The 18544-nt window shown below is 38.9% G+C and overlaps 1 protein-coding gene across 8 annotated transcripts in view; it reads right to left on the reverse strand.

Moving 5' to 3' along the window:
- Nucleotides 1-3265: 3265 nt before the first annotated feature.
- SH3BP2 (SH3 domain binding protein 2) overlaps nucleotides 3266-18544 on the reverse strand; it is a 62712-nt gene continuing 47433 nt past the window's right edge. For 7 of the 8 annotated variants that reach the window (XM_050947712.1, XM_050947713.1, XM_050947714.1 and 4 more), the window contains 11 exons: nucleotides 15448-15565; nucleotides 14815-14885; nucleotides 14094-14179; nucleotides 12397-12465; nucleotides 11157-11799; nucleotides 8771-8879; nucleotides 8039-8094; nucleotides 6600-6681; nucleotides 6235-6294; nucleotides 4147-5812; nucleotides 3266-4017 (listed from right to left, as the gene is read on the reverse strand). In XM_050947712.1, coding sequence (XP_050803669.1) covers nucleotides 5675-5812; nucleotides 6235-6294; nucleotides 6600-6681; nucleotides 8039-8094; nucleotides 8771-8879; nucleotides 11157-11799; nucleotides 12397-12465; nucleotides 14094-14179; nucleotides 14815-14885; nucleotides 15448-15565 — 1432 coding nt within the window. In that variant the 3' untranslated portion in view covers nucleotides 3266-4017; nucleotides 4147-5674. The remainder of the gene's footprint in view (nucleotides 4018-4146; nucleotides 5813-6234; nucleotides 6295-6599; nucleotides 6682-8038; nucleotides 8095-8770; nucleotides 8880-11156; nucleotides 11800-12396; nucleotides 12466-14093; nucleotides 14180-14814; nucleotides 14886-15447; nucleotides 15566-18544) is intronic. The other variant, XM_050947711.1, reaches the window with a different exon arrangement.

Genomic DNA, 18544 nt, shown 5'->3' on the forward strand with positions numbered 1-18544 from the left:
TGTGGAGTGGATAGCGAAAGGCAGGAAAAGCAGCTATAATCAAGAGCTGAAAGCATTAAACAGCCTCTTAAATACATTGGAGCAATTTAAAAGGAACAATGCTTGTTTTTTGAAAGTCACATTAGTCTCCTAATCTTATTTTGTTGACTTGCTCTTTTTGCCTCACTCAATTTCATCTCCCCTTATTCAAAACATGTTGCATCTAACTCGGGCTAATCCTGCAAACAGTTACTACAGCAAATATCCTGTTTCCATGAAAAATCCATTGGCTTCAGTGAGAATGTGTGATAAGGTTCTACATGGAAATAATTGTTGGCGGTGTCTAGATTGTAGGCCCCTCAGGGAAAGAACTATGTCATGACCTGGTTGCATGGCCACTTCCCTTAATAAACAGAGATTAGACGCTATAATTAGGGTATATACAGGATAGGGAGTAATGGATAGCCCTGTGTTTGAGGCACAGATTTGGAGTCAGCATACCTGATTTCTATCCTGGATCTACAACAGACTTCCTATATATCTTCAGTTCACTGAACCTCTGTGTTTCAGTTTACCCATCTGTAAGAATGGAGGTACAGAGGTGTGGTGAAGCTAAGGTTTGCAAAGTGTTTTTCAGATGGAAGAACTAGAAGTTATTCTCTATTTAATGAGCTGTACAAATAGTCTGGCATCCCCATGTTCCCATTGCTGAAACAAAAAAGTGCCTCATCAATTTTTAAAGGAAACTTTGAATATTTAAGGCGCTAGAAACCCTTTTGAGATATCAGATATGTTTGATATGGGGTCAAACAGTTTTCCAGCCAAAAATATTTCAATTTCACAACAATCAGCAGCAATCCTGTAAGGTTTTGGGATAGAATAAATATTGATTTGTCTAGAGACCAGATGCCCAACTTTGTGCAAATACTTTAATAGGAAAGTGTTTTTCCCAGAGTAATTTAAACATAAGGAATATCATAAGAAATTTGCCTCAGTCTTTTCCTCGGCCAAATCCTGTCTTATTCAGGTAAGGAGTGCTACCAATATTGTGGAACTACTTATAGGAGAAATGTGAGCAGGATTTGGTCATGTGATATTACACCCAAATCCAGTTACGGTAGTGTTCAATCCCATCAAGTTTTCACTTGGTATTGAGAGTTGAGCTTTAAGGTCTAGCTTCTGTTAAAGGGTTTCAAAAGTTCATATAACAAAGATTTTTTTCCAAATCACCCAATCTTTGTTGAATGTATTCAGATGTAGAACTTACCCTGCACAGTGCTATTCTACTGCTTGACCAGCTGATGTCATTAAATTCAAAATAACTGCCATAGAGGCTCAAGAATCATTAAAAAAAAAAAAAAGCAATGTTAACTTTGACAATAAAATTTTCACAGAGCATGAAGCAGCATAGACCATATATGTTATCACACTGTTTTGTATGCATATGTAAGTAAACTTCAATTTACCTGCTTAATCTCTCCAGCTACAAACATCAAGGGTATAATACTTCACAGAGACGTCTGTAACAAAGAAACAATGTACAAGCACCTCCGTTGTCAAAGGATAGAAAGCAAGTAAAGCTAATTGGAAATATTTTAATCATCAACATCTCTGTTTATAGCTTCCTCACAATAGTATTTGACACTAGAAATGAATAATCTGATTACAAGGCTAAAATGGAAGTGGTTTTAGCACACCAGCTGCATACTCATGCTGACCAGTATTGTCTTAGTTTGTGCTCCCCCGTCTGTCTGTCTTCACCTGTTGTCTCCTCTTGTAAGCTTTTTTTTTGCCTCATATCTCCCAGTTGGCTCGGCCTACAAACTTGTTTTGTTGGCTTTGCTGAGTAATGCCTTTTAAAAGTGCTTTATTGGGGGAATTAAAAAGAGGCAATGTATGTACCCCACATTCAGATAGACAGGGAAGGAAATAACTGGAGGCTACAGCTGGAATATTTTCCCTCTACTTGGCTCTTGAAGGGATTATATGTAGTGTTTCACTATCTCCCATCTTGTAGTCTGAGGACTGGCGGGTTGGCCTTCTCTGCCCTTCTGAAATTTTAAGAGAGAGCAATTGTTGGGTGCTTTAAGCAGACCCACTGTCACCCACCATAAACAAAGTGGAAGGTTCCTCAGGTAGACTGTGTTCCTTGCTTAATTCATGCCCATTCAACAGAGATGTTCTTCATATCTCTCTGCTATAGGCATCACACAACATTTTGTGTCCTTAAGTGAAATTAGCATTTCAGTGCTTACTTCTGGATGCAAGGGTAAAATAAATTAATTTAAAAAACCTTAATGAGAGTGGCTAGCACTGACAAGCACAATCAGTGGTATGTGAGTTGGTATAATACATCTGATAGAAGCACAAACTGAGTGACAGAATCTAGACAAGATCTTTGTTGCACAGACTGCCTCACTTCAATGATTATATGCAGTATTGTTGTAGCCGTGTTGGTTCCAAGACATTACAGGAACAAGGTGGGTGAGGCAATATCTTGTTGGATCAACTTCTTTTGAGACAAACTTTCAAGCTTACACAAGACCTTCAGTGACATACTCTCAGCTGGGGACTGACCCTTAAACAAACTCCCAAGTCTGTAGCCTGTTGGGGGTCTCCTGCTAGGGGCACCATTATGGAATAGATGATGGGACTCCCTTAGGAGCATCAAATAATCTCTGCATCCAGACAGTTCCACTACACTTTGCTGGGCTGATTCTCAATTACATTAAGGCCCCCATGTTTAGTGATTTTTTCTCTTAATATTTATTTACTGATGCACCTCACAATAGGGTACAGTTCCATGATCACAGAATCGTAGGAATGTAGAGTTGGAATGGACCTCAAGAGGTCATCCAGTCCCATCTTTCAGCACTAAGGCAGGATTAAATATACCTAGACCCAGGGCTGGTTCTAGGATACCAGCTTCCATGGGAGTATCTTTGTTCAGTTTTGCTGGTTGGCCAGACATGTTTTGTTTAGCTTCGCGGCAGAGGTGGAGGAAAGGGGTTGCTGAAAATGTTTTCCATTCTGGCTTGCAAAATGCATAGGTCCACTCCTGCCCAGACCATCTCTGACAGATGTTTGTCTAATCTGTTCTTGATGCACAATTATTTGCTGAAATAGTAATTTTCTGAAAGATGTTTCCATATACAACATTACTTCTCAATGGTTTGAAAATCAAAAATCAAAGAATCAGATGCTACTTAAAGATAGCACAACAAAAGGAGAAGTTTCCATTTTCGTGTGTATCGTAGGTCAATGAAATTACACAGTTGGTATGAACTATTCTTAAAAATTTATTTACCTCATAAATGTATACATTCATAGGTTTATCACAAGGAAATTGACAGTAATTCATAGAAAATTAATATTTACATGTGTGCAAATTTCACATATTACACAAGACAGTGTTATGTAGTTTTACTATACTGGGTTATCCAAGTACTTTTGCAGTTTAAGGCACTCGAGATGAATAATATTAGTTGTAGGAGGAAATAAACAAAATGCTGGTATAATTCTATATCTGAACCAACTGCTCCCTTCAAGACAGTATATTGTAAGTGTCAATGGTCTGATATGACCTAGTCAGTTGTTTTCAGACAGGGCAGAATTCATCCAATTAAAATCTGTTAAAAGAAAAAAAGCAGAGGTTGAAAGTAAAACATTTTCTGGGTGACCTCTGAGCAATCCTCTCTCACGCTAGTTCTTTCCACATAGAGTAGAAGCAGCTCTAATTACTTTTTGCAGACACTTGATTGACAGCTTCACATTCAGCTCTTCATATTAGAGGAGAAGCAGAGAAACCCAGAGGATGCCCATTAAAACTTCACAAATATTAACCTATTAAAAGATAATGTTAAACACTTGCATAGTGCTTTACATTTTCCAAGCACCATATAAGCCTTAGTTTATACTCACAACAGTCCTTTAAGGTGGGCACAGAGATTAAGTGACTTGCCTAAAACCATATACTGTATCAAAAGCTGGGAGCTGAACCCAAGGATTCTGGCTCCAAATCCAGTTCAAAGATCACATCTCTCTTTTCTAAAGGAGAATTCAATCACAGATAATATCTAATGTGGATCCCTTTTTATTCTTTTTATAAATAGAAAATCTTACCATGTAACACCTTTGTTAAATGCATGAAATAACTTAAATACAAACAGTGTCAGAAATAAAACCTGGTGTGCATAAAGATATAAAAGCCAACAGCAGGTGAGATTATTCACCAATCTGGATTCAGAAACGTTATCATACAAACTTGGATCAGTTCTAGTCTCCTTCTATGGAGTTTGAGCTCATCATAATGTTACCATTACAGTACTCTTGAGACACAAAAATTAAGAAACACAGGACATTAAAGTAGGGTATTTTTTCCCCTCCCTCCCCGTTAAACAACACTGGAAAAGTCAGCTAAGTGGAAATGACGCTCTTCCTATTAACACCATGGCTTTAGGATTTTCCTACAGAAATATATGTCAACAAGAGTTACACGCACCTACAGTTAAAGGTTTGTTAATGCTGCAGTTTTATCATAGTTGACAGGAAGTGAGAATAGTAGGTTTGGAATGATTTGTAATATAGTACTTTATTTTATACAAGGACTCCAAACTGAATAGACTTGTTAAACCAACAGAAAGAACAATTTGTGATCTACACAATGTATAATGGGACCAGTGTGCTCTACATATATTGAATTTGATGTGCTGACAATTTCATCCAAGTGATTTAATAGAAGTTTTATATATTATTTATCATCCTTCCTATTGCCTTTGATAGCGGTGATATGGGAGAAGTCTGAATCTCAATCTGGGTTACTCTCCAGATTATTCTCCACTTCAGCCTATACCCTCCTTTTTTCTTTCATACTTACGTGAAAAAGTTGTTTTATGGCAACTATCTTTCTGACTGAGAACTTATGAATGGAGTTTCTGATGGAGCAAACTTAATACTAGTCCACAATTGTCCAGAGAGATTATCAGTAAGCAATATGTAAAACTCCACACCCACCATTAGAGCTGAGCATACCATTGCAGGCACTGGGAGGCTGATTGCAGGAGTTAGAGATGGGCCTTCTGCAAGACATGGCTTACAAGGTCCACTTCCTTGATTTCCTATATCCACATTGAATCAACCACATTGCCATAAGCATCCTTGTTATTTACAGATTAATTATAAACTATTACAAAATCTCAGTCAAGCACCAGTACTGACTCAATGAGCAATACGAATCAGAAAATTAGTATTCTCTGTCACAAATGGACAGTGCTGTTCTTTCAAAAGTTCTCCTTTCCTAATAGTTTTGTCCACAACACCTCTTTGGCCAGGTCCTTCCTCCAACTTCACATCCACATGATTAAGAAAGTAGCAGCAGCAGCTCCTCAAAGGCACGTCTTGTAAATACCTTTCACAGCATAGCCAGATCAGCCCTTTTTCACAGGAAGAGCTGTAATGAGGGTCTGAAATCCAGAAGTCTGGTTTGGAAGGGCTTATCAACGAGATACTTAAATGCAAGTCTGTAGGCAGTGGGAGAACAAATGGCAGAAACAGTCTCTGTGTGCAAAGTTCAGGAAATCAAACCCAGTGGCACGGGAATTCCTATTTAATTTTGGGAAAAAAACTACCATCCCTCTAAGTGCCTATTTTTCCACAGTGTGTTTGATCTTACAGTCAGTTAATTTTGCAGGCCATGTCACCTTGGTCCACAGTAACCATAAGGACATTTGAGAATCAAGCTGTCATGGCTGGGTAAGACATGAGTGCCATAGTATTCAACCAAACTTCCAATGTTCCAGAACATGGTTTCTGAGTCCAAGTAAAACTGTGAATCCTGTTGTAGGGATAGAAAACACATCTGTAATCAATGGCACCTATGAAGCCCTTTCAAACAGACCACTACTTTGCAAAGTATTGTATACGTGACTAGCTCATGTCACATAAATGATAAGCCCAAACCAAACCTGGTGATCCAAACAGCCTGTTATTTTACTGAAGATCATATTTGGATCTCATCACTATAGACTCCCTGTCTTCATACATGGAAGGCTCAGGCTCTAAATCCAGATCTGATTTTTGCAGCTCAGGCCTATCTTGTACTTTCCTTTTTTTTCTTTTTTTTTTTGGGGGGCGGGGGGAGTGAAGGAGGGGGGAGTGTTTGGAGGTAACGGGAAGCCTTAGGCTGATACTGTATGATGTATCCAGAGCAGTGTAAATACCATAGACACCCTTTTTATATATTTCATTCATACCAACCTTTTCAAAGATTCTGTAGTTTCTCACTTTCTCAGCGGATTCATCCCATACAACTAATACCTTGAAGAAGAAAATGCAAGATTACATTCAGCACACATAAAAAAGTCTTCCTAACAAATTTATGAAGAAAAAAATCAAAAACTACCTTTTTTGAGGAATCAGTTACATTTCAATAACTGAGCATTATGCAAGTTAGGATATACAGTTATTGCTTCAGACCTATTTCTCTTTTTTAAAAAGGGCATATCTAAATTGCTAAATACATTACTGTACTTAAACTCCAATATCGTTAATTTGCAAGTAACAATTAAATGGGAGTTACATTTAATTAACTTACAGCACAGGTTCCCCCTATTGTGAGTTACCTTTCCAGGCTTGGTAGATGAATTCCTAATACAGTATAATCCATTTTGTGGATGTCCTCTTGGGGTGGCAGATTTGAACATCCTAAAATAATATGGAAAGTAAATATCACATTCAGAAAATACTAACAAACTTAACAGATTTGGGATAGAATGGATATGTCTATATCTCAAAATCTTTAATGTAAATATTCATTTCAGTGATTGTAATGATTTAGCTTAAGAATTGATTAAAGGCTGGGAAGGCAGTTTCACAGACCGATGGAAATGGACACTTAATAGAACCTCATCATTTAGGAAGACTCATTAGGGTCCTTAATCTGCTAGTGTATAGGGAGGTAGTGATGTCTTAGTGGATTGCGCATGGGCTGGAAAAAAGGAACTCTAGGTCTCTCATCTCTACTCTCTCCCCAACTTGCTGTGTGGTCTTCGAAACATCACGGACTCTCTGCTTCAGTTTCCCAATCTGAATTTCCCTACTAAGATGGGTGGTATGAAGATCTCAGTTGATTAATATTTGCACAATATTTTTGACTCAAATTTTTTTTAAATGGATTCTGTGCTCATGAAACGTGCTGACTGGTAGCACTGAAGCATGATGGTCTCTATTTCTCCACAGACCAGTGAATCAAGTTACATTCAAGTCAAATTGCCTGTTGTTCCCCGTCTCCTAACCTATGTCCCTGTCTCTCTTTAGATTATCAGCTTCTCAAAGCATCCTTGGATCACCTTCCTGAGTAATTCAAAACTGACTAGCATATTTTGGATGGTACCATAAATAAATAATAATAGAGCAGGCAGGAGCAGTGCAATTTTCTCATACTGCACCCCTCTTCCCCAATTCTCCAGCTTTTACTTGGAGGGATCACCTTTAGGGTATGAGAGGACAATTCAGTCGCATGCTTTCTATCATTGGCCTCTCTGTTGAGGACTGCCAACAAGCTTATGGTAGCAATTGTTGTTGAGGACACTTGTCCATTGGGAACTGAACTAAGATCATCACATTCATTTCATATAGGTCATGAAATGGCCATCACATTGTCATGACTTTTGGTCACTACCAGTCTAGGCTGCATTTGAGCCAGTGATCTAGAGTTTAAAAGTTCTACAGAACCCTAAGCCAGTCCAATTCATTGTCTCAGCAGGGTACTCTGGATATAAAGCCCAATGATGGTATCAGTTTTATGCATTATTACTTTATGTTCAATATTTTAACATGTAATTAGCTTCCTAGAGGCCACTTGTTATCAATTTAAAGGAATTGTAATATTTTATTTATATACAAACTAATAGTAAATTACTTCATGCGTTCAATAGAAATCTCAGGCTTATTTACTAGTCTTAACTCTCAAAGTATGGTTTTCTAGACTGCAGGTCAATTTTATTTGAGGATTTATAAGCAACTCAACTTTTTTTTTTTGTTTTTGGAAAGAGAAGTTTACCTTTCTACTTCAATGGATTCATAGGTCTGGACAAATACTGAATTAGGCAGCTCAACCTGTTAAGACAACATTTAAAAAAAATTAAAATGTGTAAAGTAAGGTAAACAGCAATTATATGATCAGTATTTTAAAAAGGTGATTGGAATAACTGAAACAAAGCAAAATGTTAATAAATTAATAATTGGAGATATACCTATCTCTTAGAACTAGAAAGGACCTTGAAAGGTCATTGAGTCCAGTCCCCTGCCTTCACTAGCAGGACCAAGTATTGATTTTTGCCCCAAACCCCCTAAGTGGCCCCCTCAAGGATTGAACTACAACCCTGGGTTTAGCAGGCCAATGCTCAAACCACTGAGCTATCCTTCTCCCCTTTTGACATACTGCAGCTACCTAGGATTCTTTAAACTCAGGCCCAAACTTTACAGGTAACTTCTACTATACAGCAAATATTTTGTATAATTAAATTACACATATAGTCTCCTGATTTTGTTACTACATTATTATTCCCTAGTGTGAGCTCCTTCAAAAGTGCTAATACATTCTTGCATATCTGACATCAGAATCAAAATCTGCTACCAGCTCTCATAAAGTTGGCCAGTGCAGTGGAGCAGCATTCTTATGTGAAGTATTGTTACTAATTCCTTCCTAATTTACAGACTTGACTCAAGCCCAAATTTACAACCCCCTAAAACGTAGAAATGTTCTCTTTAGGAATGTGCCATCTGATCTTACTTTTTCATAATCTTCATCTGAATCTTCACCAGACTTGTTTTGCTTTGAAGGTAATGCTGGTTTCTCAAATGAGAAGCTTCGGAAACTCTGCCCATCTGGTGGTGATCTCCTGGAAGAAAGAACAAAACTGAAGAACATTTCTGCAGAAAAAGCATTAAGAGACAATAAATGCAGAACCAGATGTGAGTTTCTGTTAGTTCCTTATTTGTCATTTAACAGTTTTTATTATTCATTTCAAAACTGCTGAGCAATGCGATGGACATACAGGCTTTCATGTGTAAGGATATTTTTGCAGATATATCCCAAGTCCCTTACTAAAGAACATACTTACACTGCAGCATTAATTTCCTTCTCTGTAAGAGCTTGCGTGTGTGCTTTAAGAGTGTAAAGCTAGTCTTTCCGTTCATGCTGAAATCCTGATGTGAAGGCTTTTTACCAGCTACAGTTTAGGACTCTATTGTATCTTTTCAGCATAACCCCACACAGACAAGATACATTTTGTTCTTATGTGCTTTACTTTAGGTTGTATAATACTTATTCCTGAAATATTTCCAAGAGCCAGTTTGTTGCAGGGTTTTGAAATGCTGTGCAGATAAGACTATATAAATGTCTCATAAGGAACATCAGACATATTCACACCCTGAAGAGAGTAGGGGAATACCATAAAACTTCCTGACAGATTCCTTACTGTAGCAATTTTTAAACATGGACTCACAAAAATATAGGGCTGGAAGGGACCTTGAGAAGTCATCAAGTGCAGCCCCCTGTGCTGAGGCAGACAAAGTAAACCTAGATCACTCCTGACATGTTTGTCCAACCTGTTCTTAAAAACGGCTAAAGATGGAGGATTACACAACCTCCCTTGGAAACCTATTCCAGAGCTTAACTACCTTTATAGTTAGAAAGTTTTTCCTAGTCTCTAATTAAAACGTCCCTTGCTGGAAATAAAGCCCATTACTTCCGGTCCTACCTTCAATGGACATAGAGAACAACTGATCACTGTCCTCTTTATAACAGCCCTTAACATATTTGAAGACTTATTAGACCCCGCCCAGTCTTCGTTTCTCAAGACTAAACATGCCCAAGTTTTGAGTTGTTTTTTTTTTAAACTTTGTCTCATAGGTCAGGCTTTCTAAACCTTTTTATCATTTTTGTTACTCTCCTCTGGACTTTCTCCAATTTGTCCTCAACTTTTCTAAAGTATGGTGTCCAGAACTGGACACAGTACTCCAGCTGAGGCTACATCAGTGCCAAGTAGAGCGGGACGTTTACCTCCTGGGTCTTACATACAATACTCCTGTTAATATACCTCGATATGATATTAGCTTTTTTGCAACTGCATCACATTGTTCACTTATATATAATTTGTAATCCACTATAACCCCAGATCCTTTTCAGTACTACTACCTAGCCAGGTATTCCCATTTTGTAGTCATGCATTTGATTTTTTCCTTCCTAAGTGAAATACTTTGCACTTGTCTTCATTGACTTCACCTTGCTGATTTCAAACCAATTCTCCAATTTGTCAAGGTATTTTTGAATTCTAATCCTGTCTTCCAAAGTGCTTGCAATCCCTTCCAGGCTGGTGTCATCTGAAAATTTTATAAGTATATTCTCCACTCTATTATCCAAGTCATTAATGAAAATGACCCAGGACTGATCCCTGTGGGACACATACGTCCACCCAAATTGACAGCTAACCATTAACTACTTTGAGTACAGTCTTTCAACTAGACTCTTACTCACCTCATAGTAATTTCCTAGGATCTTCTTTATTCCCCTTTTTAACTATAGGTACTATGTTTGCCCTCCTCCAGTCCTCTGGGACCTCATCCATCCTCCAGGAGTTCTCAAAGAAAATTGATAACAGTTCCAAGACTGCTTCAGCTAGTTTCTTAAGTATTCTACGACTAATTTCATAAGGCCCTGCTAACATGAATACATCCAACTTATCAAGATAAAGAATATTTAGATCTTTCCCTATTTTGGCTTGCATTTCTTCCCCCTTGTTCTTAATTAAATGTTGATTGTGTTGAGTATCTGGTGACCATTAACCTTTTTAGGGAAGACTGAAGCAAAATAGGCATTAACACCTCAATATTCTTCATGTCATCCTGGATCACGCTTACATGTATCATGACTTACAGTCAATCAAACTGCATCTGTTCTGTATCCCCTTGAGAAGTATCATATCAAGTTGGTGTACAACAGTAAAACTAAGAATTGGTTTATTTACGTTCACTGATGAACATTACAAAAATGTGCAGTAACTTTACTGCAAAGCTTGGGGGAGAGGGAGAATGCTGACTTAGACCTGATGAACTAAGTATCAGAGATATCATTTGATAAATATGCTACAGAAATTTTGATCTGTTTTCATACTTACTGTAACTGGGAAAGCAAAGACTTCTCTGATCTAGATTTGAATACAGGCACAGGCGGTTTAGGCAGCACTTGTGGCACGAACAGTCCAGGTTTGCCATATTCTTTTGGTGCTCTGGTCTCCACTGGCACTTGAGGAATAAACATCCCAGGTTTGCTGCGTTCTTTTGGCACTTTGGCCTCCACTGGCTTCTCTGTTAATTCTGATAGCTTGGGTTTGTTCCTTGGTAACGGAGGTGGGCCCCGTGCGGAAAGGTTCAATTGTTTTAGCCTCTCACATCCTTCACTGGCCGTTAAAATGCGGGCTAGAGGTAGAATCTCTGCTGATGGCAAGCAGCTCTCTTTGACACAGGCAGGATTTTTGAGATGAGGCACAGGGGGAACCGGCGGTGGTACGTCACTTACTCTACGGCTTGATGGCTGTATTTTTAGATTTGATTCGGTTCTGCAGTGAAACTGGGATTCTCCTCTTATATTTAAGAGGTCCTCTGGTTTTATATCAGGTAAGCTTCTTTTAGGAGGTGGTGGAGGAAGCATAGGCCCTGTGGGCTGGCCTGTGAAGGAGTGCATCCTTGTCTCTACATTGGCAACTTTTCTGATGTGAGGCACTGGAGGTGGCGGGTACGCTGGTGGGAGGATCATGTTATCTGTGTAAGAAAACCCCACAGAACATGAGAAATTAAATTTTAAAGTTTAGAATAAGATTCTACTCTCCTTTTGTTTGAAGTGAAATTTCTACTTGATTTAAGATATTTTAGAGCACCTATCAGTGCCAGATGGACACTTCACAATTCTGGACTTTACTGAAGGCCAAACCCTGCACTCCTTGTTCAGGCACAAGTCATATTAACTTCATTGGGTGTTTTGCCCATGTTAGGATGGAAGGAGAACTATGCTGAAAAGAATCATCCATCCCTTTGACAGACCTATGGACTAGCAGCAAGACCTTCCAATATTCAGCTGGCTGACAGTGGATAGAAATACATCTTTTAAAAGGTACTCAGCACTTTCTCTCATGTTCTTGGCTTCGTCAACTGCCACTGGTTACACTGGGAGTTTAGACATTGAGTACCTCTCAGGATAAGGTTCCATTTATGCATTGCTTCACAATTATTGTAACTACCCATGGCGCTTCAAGCATACTGAGTTAAAGCATCAGCCTACAGATGTTTTTATATTTCACATGAGTGTCACCTCTACCTGAGATCTTTAAAGGGTATCGTGACTGGTGAATATTGTCTTACCATCTGGTCTAACTAAATCCGTAGAATCAGGCTGTAAGTAAGATTCCTCATCTTCTTCCTGGTCATAATCTGCAGATAAAATTAAAATGTGTTAAAAACTGTAAAGTACTCATTGGGATCAGATCACAGAGAACATGCATATGCTGATTTTTATTTTAAAAAAAAGAAGACTTTTTTAATTAACGAAAATCTGGTTCCATTACAAGGGAAAAAACAAGACAGAAGATTAAGTCGTTTTGGCTAGTTCCACTCAGAATATAACCACAGGCGCCAACTTTCAGCTTTCTCCACAGTTGTATAAGTTAGATCGATTTACTACGGTAGTGTAGACCAGCTCTTGTGCAACTTCAGTTATGTGAATAACATAACTGAAGTTGACGTAGTTAGATCCACTTACCACGGTGGCTACACTGCGCTGTGTCGACGGGAGAGCATCTCCCATCAACTACCTTTCTTGGGGAGGTGGAGTACACAAATCAATGGCAGAGTGCTCTCCTATTGATTTAGCGTGTCTTCACCAGATGCAGTAAATCGGCGCTCGATCTACCGATAAGTGTAGACATGCCCTTAGAGTAGGTCTATAGTGCCGCTAAACACCCATGCCTGGCCCATGTCAGCTGACTCAGGCTGCAGGGCTCTAAAATTGCAGTAATGACATTTAGGCCTGGGACCCTATGAATGGGGATAGTTCCAGAGTCTGGGCTACACCGGAGTTTTACAGCCCTGCAGCTCAAGTTAGGTGTTTACCTGCAGTATAGACATTCCATAAAGTGACAAAGGCTTTTGAGACTCCATTCTCAGCATCATCCCCAGAGGCTCACCTTTCCCCTGAGTTTGCAGTGTAGACATACCCTTACAAGCCTAAGTCCCATTGAAAATTATACCCAGTGGCTTTGTCATAGGCCTACTCAACTCAGCTAGTCTATGAGGCCCTAACAACTCATTCCTTTTTCAGTTGTGAAAGGAAGACTCCTCCAGATGCAAAAATATTCTAATACAACACGAATGACCGCTTGGTTAATGGGTTAACTTTACAGTCTGCGCCAGAAGCAGGTGGTTTATAAAAAGTCATGCTAAAAGTCCACATAATTCACTGCATTGCTTCTTTTTAAGTTTTTAGAACATATTATACGTAAGTGATTATAGCTCTAAGTGGCTCCTGTAAAAGTAAAGGAGATTTAATCACTCTCATCGTCAGCTTTAATAAAGATCATTTGGCATTCCTATATAGGGCAGACAGACATGGCTGAATGTTCCCAAAAGAAGTGTCTTTATCCACCCTTAAGTCAGATGTATGGGCTAGGAGAATGACTTTCTGACATTTAATTGATGGACAACTACTAAGAGCACAATCTTCTACGGTGCTCAGAAACCCCTGTAAGGTTGATTCTTCAATTGCCACTGACTTCACTGGGGTTTTAGGATGCTGAGCATCTCTCAGAATCTGACCCCAAATGTCCCTTATTTTACAATTATTGAAACCTTACATGTATTGTAATGTTATCATAGGCATTAAAAATGTCCTATTGTAATACTAGGCCAAACATTCTTATGATATATGAGCTATTTGAATTTTTTTAAGCCAGCAAAAGTGCTGCAAACTCAGAGTGGTTTGAGGAGGAAAGAGTGATCAAAAAGTCTCATTTATTGATAGGATAAGGAGTAAAAGAGGGAAACATTCAAAATTAAAGTCTCACCTTCATTTTCTGTTGAATGAGAATAGTTGATATTTATGGGGCGTTCTACTGAGCCATAGAAACTGTCTGCATCAGAACCAGAGTCACTACACAAAGAAAAGGAAAAGGATTTTATAGTAAGAGGTGCAATATTGTCTTAATGGGATTTAACATTAGATATTCAGGTTAAGAGCACATTAGCAAGTGCTGGTATTAGAATATTGAAAGCAGCAGAAAAACTGATCTAGTCTCATTTTTTAATTAACAGCCAAATAAATAGTTTTCATTTTTAAGGACTTATAAAGTTGACATTTTAAGTTCTCTTTATAAAAGGTTTATTTTTTGTTGTGATGTCACAACCTGTGTAGTAAGAAAGTCAGACATAGTTAGGAATTACTGTACTTGCTATTGTTTAATGGTAATAAAACAAAAAAAATCATGTTTTGTCACCAGGTGCAAAGAATGGGAAGCAACTTTATAAAACATATGGGCCCAGAGGTTTAAAGGTGTTTTGTTTTTTTTTAGGTGTTACTGCGCTCAGCATCACAAGGCCAACTGATTTAGGAGCCCAAATCTCATTTTCAAAAAAGATTTAGGACTTTAGGAGTCTAAATCTCCTCAATGGGATTTAAATGCTGAATGCAGCAATGCCTAATAAAAACAAGGGCCTTGCTCTTTACTAAGGAATTTTTGATAAAGTGCAAGAATCAAGGAAGTGACTCTAGAATTAGCAGGTACATACCTTAAATCTGTTACTGTTTCCTTCTTGTCATGGTAATAATCTATTTCACGCCTCAGTGAGACCATCCAGTTCTAAAAGAAACAATTTCATGTAAACTTACTCTACTGCTTTTACTAAAGAAATGTATTAAGTGTCTGCCCTCTGAAAGGCTGGAGGTGCTAGCAGTTATGGGTTGACTGCATAATAATGTTTACTTACTCACAAGGGTGTTGCAAGGATTTGTTAGTTCCTGTGCTTTGAACATATAAAGTATTATAGCAGTCTAAAAATGACGTTACTTACCATTTACTGAACTTTTGGTCTACAGATCTCAAACTGCTACTTAGAAAGCCAGGTAATTTAATATTCCCATTTTATATGGGGAAAGGATTTTACAAAGTCATTTTCCATGTTTATAAAAACTTTTAGTGTTTATTTCTTGAACCAAAAATCAGGATATGAATACATGAAATGCTGTACCAATATTTGGATTGGCACAATAGTGAGAACTTGGGCTTTTCAAACGAGGCCAAGGAGTTAGGTGCCCAAATCACAGTAAGAGAATTAGGCACCCAATTGCTAAATTCCTATGAAACCATTCATTTTCCCTCCTATCTCTTGAAATATATTCTTGGGTCATGGGAAGTTATTCACCTTTCTTTCATCTTCAGAAGAGGCAGAAAAAAACCAGGTCCTGTGCTTCTTGCTAATATGAACTAATTTGAAAGGAAACACGTTGTTTGATGTTGTCTCCTCCGCTGCCCGCATAACCCTGAGAAACAGAACAAGCAACAGCATAAAAAGCCTAGTCAATGCAGTTATTTCTGTTGTGCAGGTAAATGTAGGGTCCTAATGCTCAGCTACAAAATGGCCCTTCAAATTAACTTCGCCAAAAGACTAAAGAAAATCTAATACCCATAGTGCCATCTGCAGTATTTATCTAGTGAAAATGGAGGAAAGAGTAGTACTAATGAAGGATGCTAGCCAAAGAGAAAGTGCAAAATCACCAAAAAGGATACCTGCTACATTTGTAACAAACTTGTTCATTATAGATTTTTAATTTTGTTATATTAGTGTACCCCAATTTTATATCATGGCAGGAGGCATTTGTGTGGTTGAGCTCCTCATTTCAGGTGTCCTCACAAGGGAAATTCATGACACTGCTTTTAAACTTTTGAAGTGATAATTAAGATGACCCATAGAAGGTGTGAGGAGAACTTAACATAGGGAAATAGATTCAATTAGTGTAATGACCCAACCATTCCCAGTCTCTGTTTAGGCCTGAGTTAATTGTATCTGATTTGCATATTAATTCGAGTTCTGGAGTCTCTCTTTGGAGTCTGTTTTTGAAGTTTTTTTGTTGCAAAATTGCCACCTTCAAGTCTGTCACTGAGTGGTTAGAGAGGTTGAAGTGTTCTCCCACTGGTTTTTGAATGTTATGATTCCTGATGTCAGATTTGTGTCCATTTATTCTTTTGCGTAGAGACTGTCCGGTTTGGCCAATGTACACGGCAGAGGAGCATTGCTGGCACATGATGGTATATATCACGTTGGTAGATGTACAGGTGAATGAGCCCCTGATGGCGTGGCTGATGTGATTAGGTCCTATGATGGTGTCACTTGAATAGATATGTGGACAGAGCTGGCATCGGGCTTTGTTGCAAGGATAGGTTCCTTGGTTAGTGTTTATGTTGTATGGTGTGCAGTTGCTGGTGAGGATTTGCTTCAGGTTGGGAGGCTATAAGCGAGGACTGGCCTGTCTCCAAAATCTGTGAGAGTAAGGGATCATCTTTAAGGATAGGTTGTAGATCTTTGATGATGCGCTGGAGAGGTTTTAGTTGGGGGCTGTAGGTGATGGCTAGTGGCGTTCTGTTATTTTTTTTGTTGGGCCTGTTCTGTAGTAGGTGGCTTCTGGGTACTCTTCTGGCTCTGTCAATTCTGTTTTTTCACTTCAGCAGGTGGGTATTGTAGTTTTAAGAATGCTTGATAGAGATCTTGCAGGTGTTTCATCTCTGTCTGAGGGATTGGAGCAAATATGGTTGTACCTTAGAGCTTGGCTGTAGACAATGGAGCGTGTGGCTGGAGGCATGTAGGTAAGTATAGCGGTCAGTGGGTTTCCGGTATACGGTGGTGTTTATATGACCATCGCTTATTAGCACAGTAGGGTCTAGGAAATGGACCGCTTGTGTGGACTGGTCTAGGCTGAGGTTGATGGAGGGATGGAAATTGTTAAAATCACGGTGGAATTCCTCGATGGCTTCTTTTCCATGAGTCCAGGTGATGAAGATGTCATCAATGTAGTGCAAGTAGAGTAGGGGCGTTAGGGAACGAGAGTTAAGGAAGCGTTGTTCTAAGTCAGCCATAAAGATGTTGGCATACTGTGGGGCCATGCGGGTACCCATAGCAGTGCCACTGACTTGAAGGTATATATTGTCCCCAAATGTGAAACAGTTGTGGGTGAGGACAAAGTCACAAAGTTCAGCCACCAGGTTAGCCGTGATATTATCGGGGATACTATTCCTGATGGCTTGTAGTCCATCTTTGTGTGGAATGTTGGTGCAGAGGGCTTCCACATCCATAGTGGCCAGGATGGTGTTTTCTGGAAGATCAGCGATGGATTGTAGTTTCCTCAGGAAGTCAGTGGTGTCTCGAAGATAGCTGGGAGTGCTGGTAGCATAGGGCCTGAGGAGAGAGTCCACATAGCCAGACAATCCTGCTGTTAAGGTGCCAATGCTTGAGATGATGGAACTCATCTCAATTGATTAGACTCTTCCTGTTGGTATGCATACTTCCACATTTTCATGTTCTCTGTATGTATAAATATCTCCTGTCTGTGTGTTCCATTCTATGCATCTGAAGAAGTGAGCTGTAAATTTGTTAGTCTCTAAGGTGCCACAAGTACTCCTGTTCTTTTTTCATGAACATAAAGGAGAACTAATAATAACTTTAGGCCTTATTCTGCCTTTCCACTCATTTTAGTGCAAGACAGTCCTTTTAAAACAACTGATGCTTAATGACATGTGTCATTCAGCCTCTTTGAGGAGCTCGGTTAGATAGAGATGTTTCTGTTTTCCTCTCCTCATCAGGTAAGACCTTACTCTCAGGTGCACAACTCAGACAGACCTCACATGGAAATCACTTACAAATTCACAACATGGGATTTTGGGGAGAGAAAAAGAGGCTTGGGGCTCTCAGTGCTAAGATTTTTGGTAGTCTGAAAAAAATACTTGTATTCACAAAAGCTAAAGGGAACTAGGCTTACGACCACCATCACAGTTCATGGCTCTTATTAGGAATTATTTTTTTTGTTCCCCCATCTCTTTTCAATGCTGTTTTCCTTCTAAAGAACACCCTTTCCTAGAGTCTCTAACTCATTAGAAGAAGACCTTGAACCAGTTGGCTGTTGAACTCTGCTCTTATTTAGGCAGCAAAGTTGATTTTTTTTTTTTTAAATCTAGCCAACGCACAGCAGCTGCCATTGAGGACTGCAGAACACTTTTGCATATCTGGCCATAGATCCTTCTAGATTCCCTGTCTAATTTTAAACTCTAGGCTACAGTTTGCTGACATGGAATTTGCACAGAAAAGGTTAACAATGCAACAGGAACATGTTCTGTTACTAATAAAAGTCATAAGGAAGTCACTGTACGAAATACCCACGGTGCTTTAGGACTGGTGTTGGTGAGTCAAGTGACATCACTCTTCCTTCTGAGTCACTTGAACCCAATGCTCCTCTGTTCTTTTAGACACA

This window comes from Gopherus flavomarginatus, chromosome 3 (assembly GCF_025201925.1).
Source record: "Gopherus flavomarginatus isolate rGopFla2 chromosome 3, rGopFla2.mat.asm, whole genome shotgun sequence".
NCBI lineage: Eukaryota > Metazoa > Chordata > Testudines > Testudinidae > Gopherus > Gopherus flavomarginatus.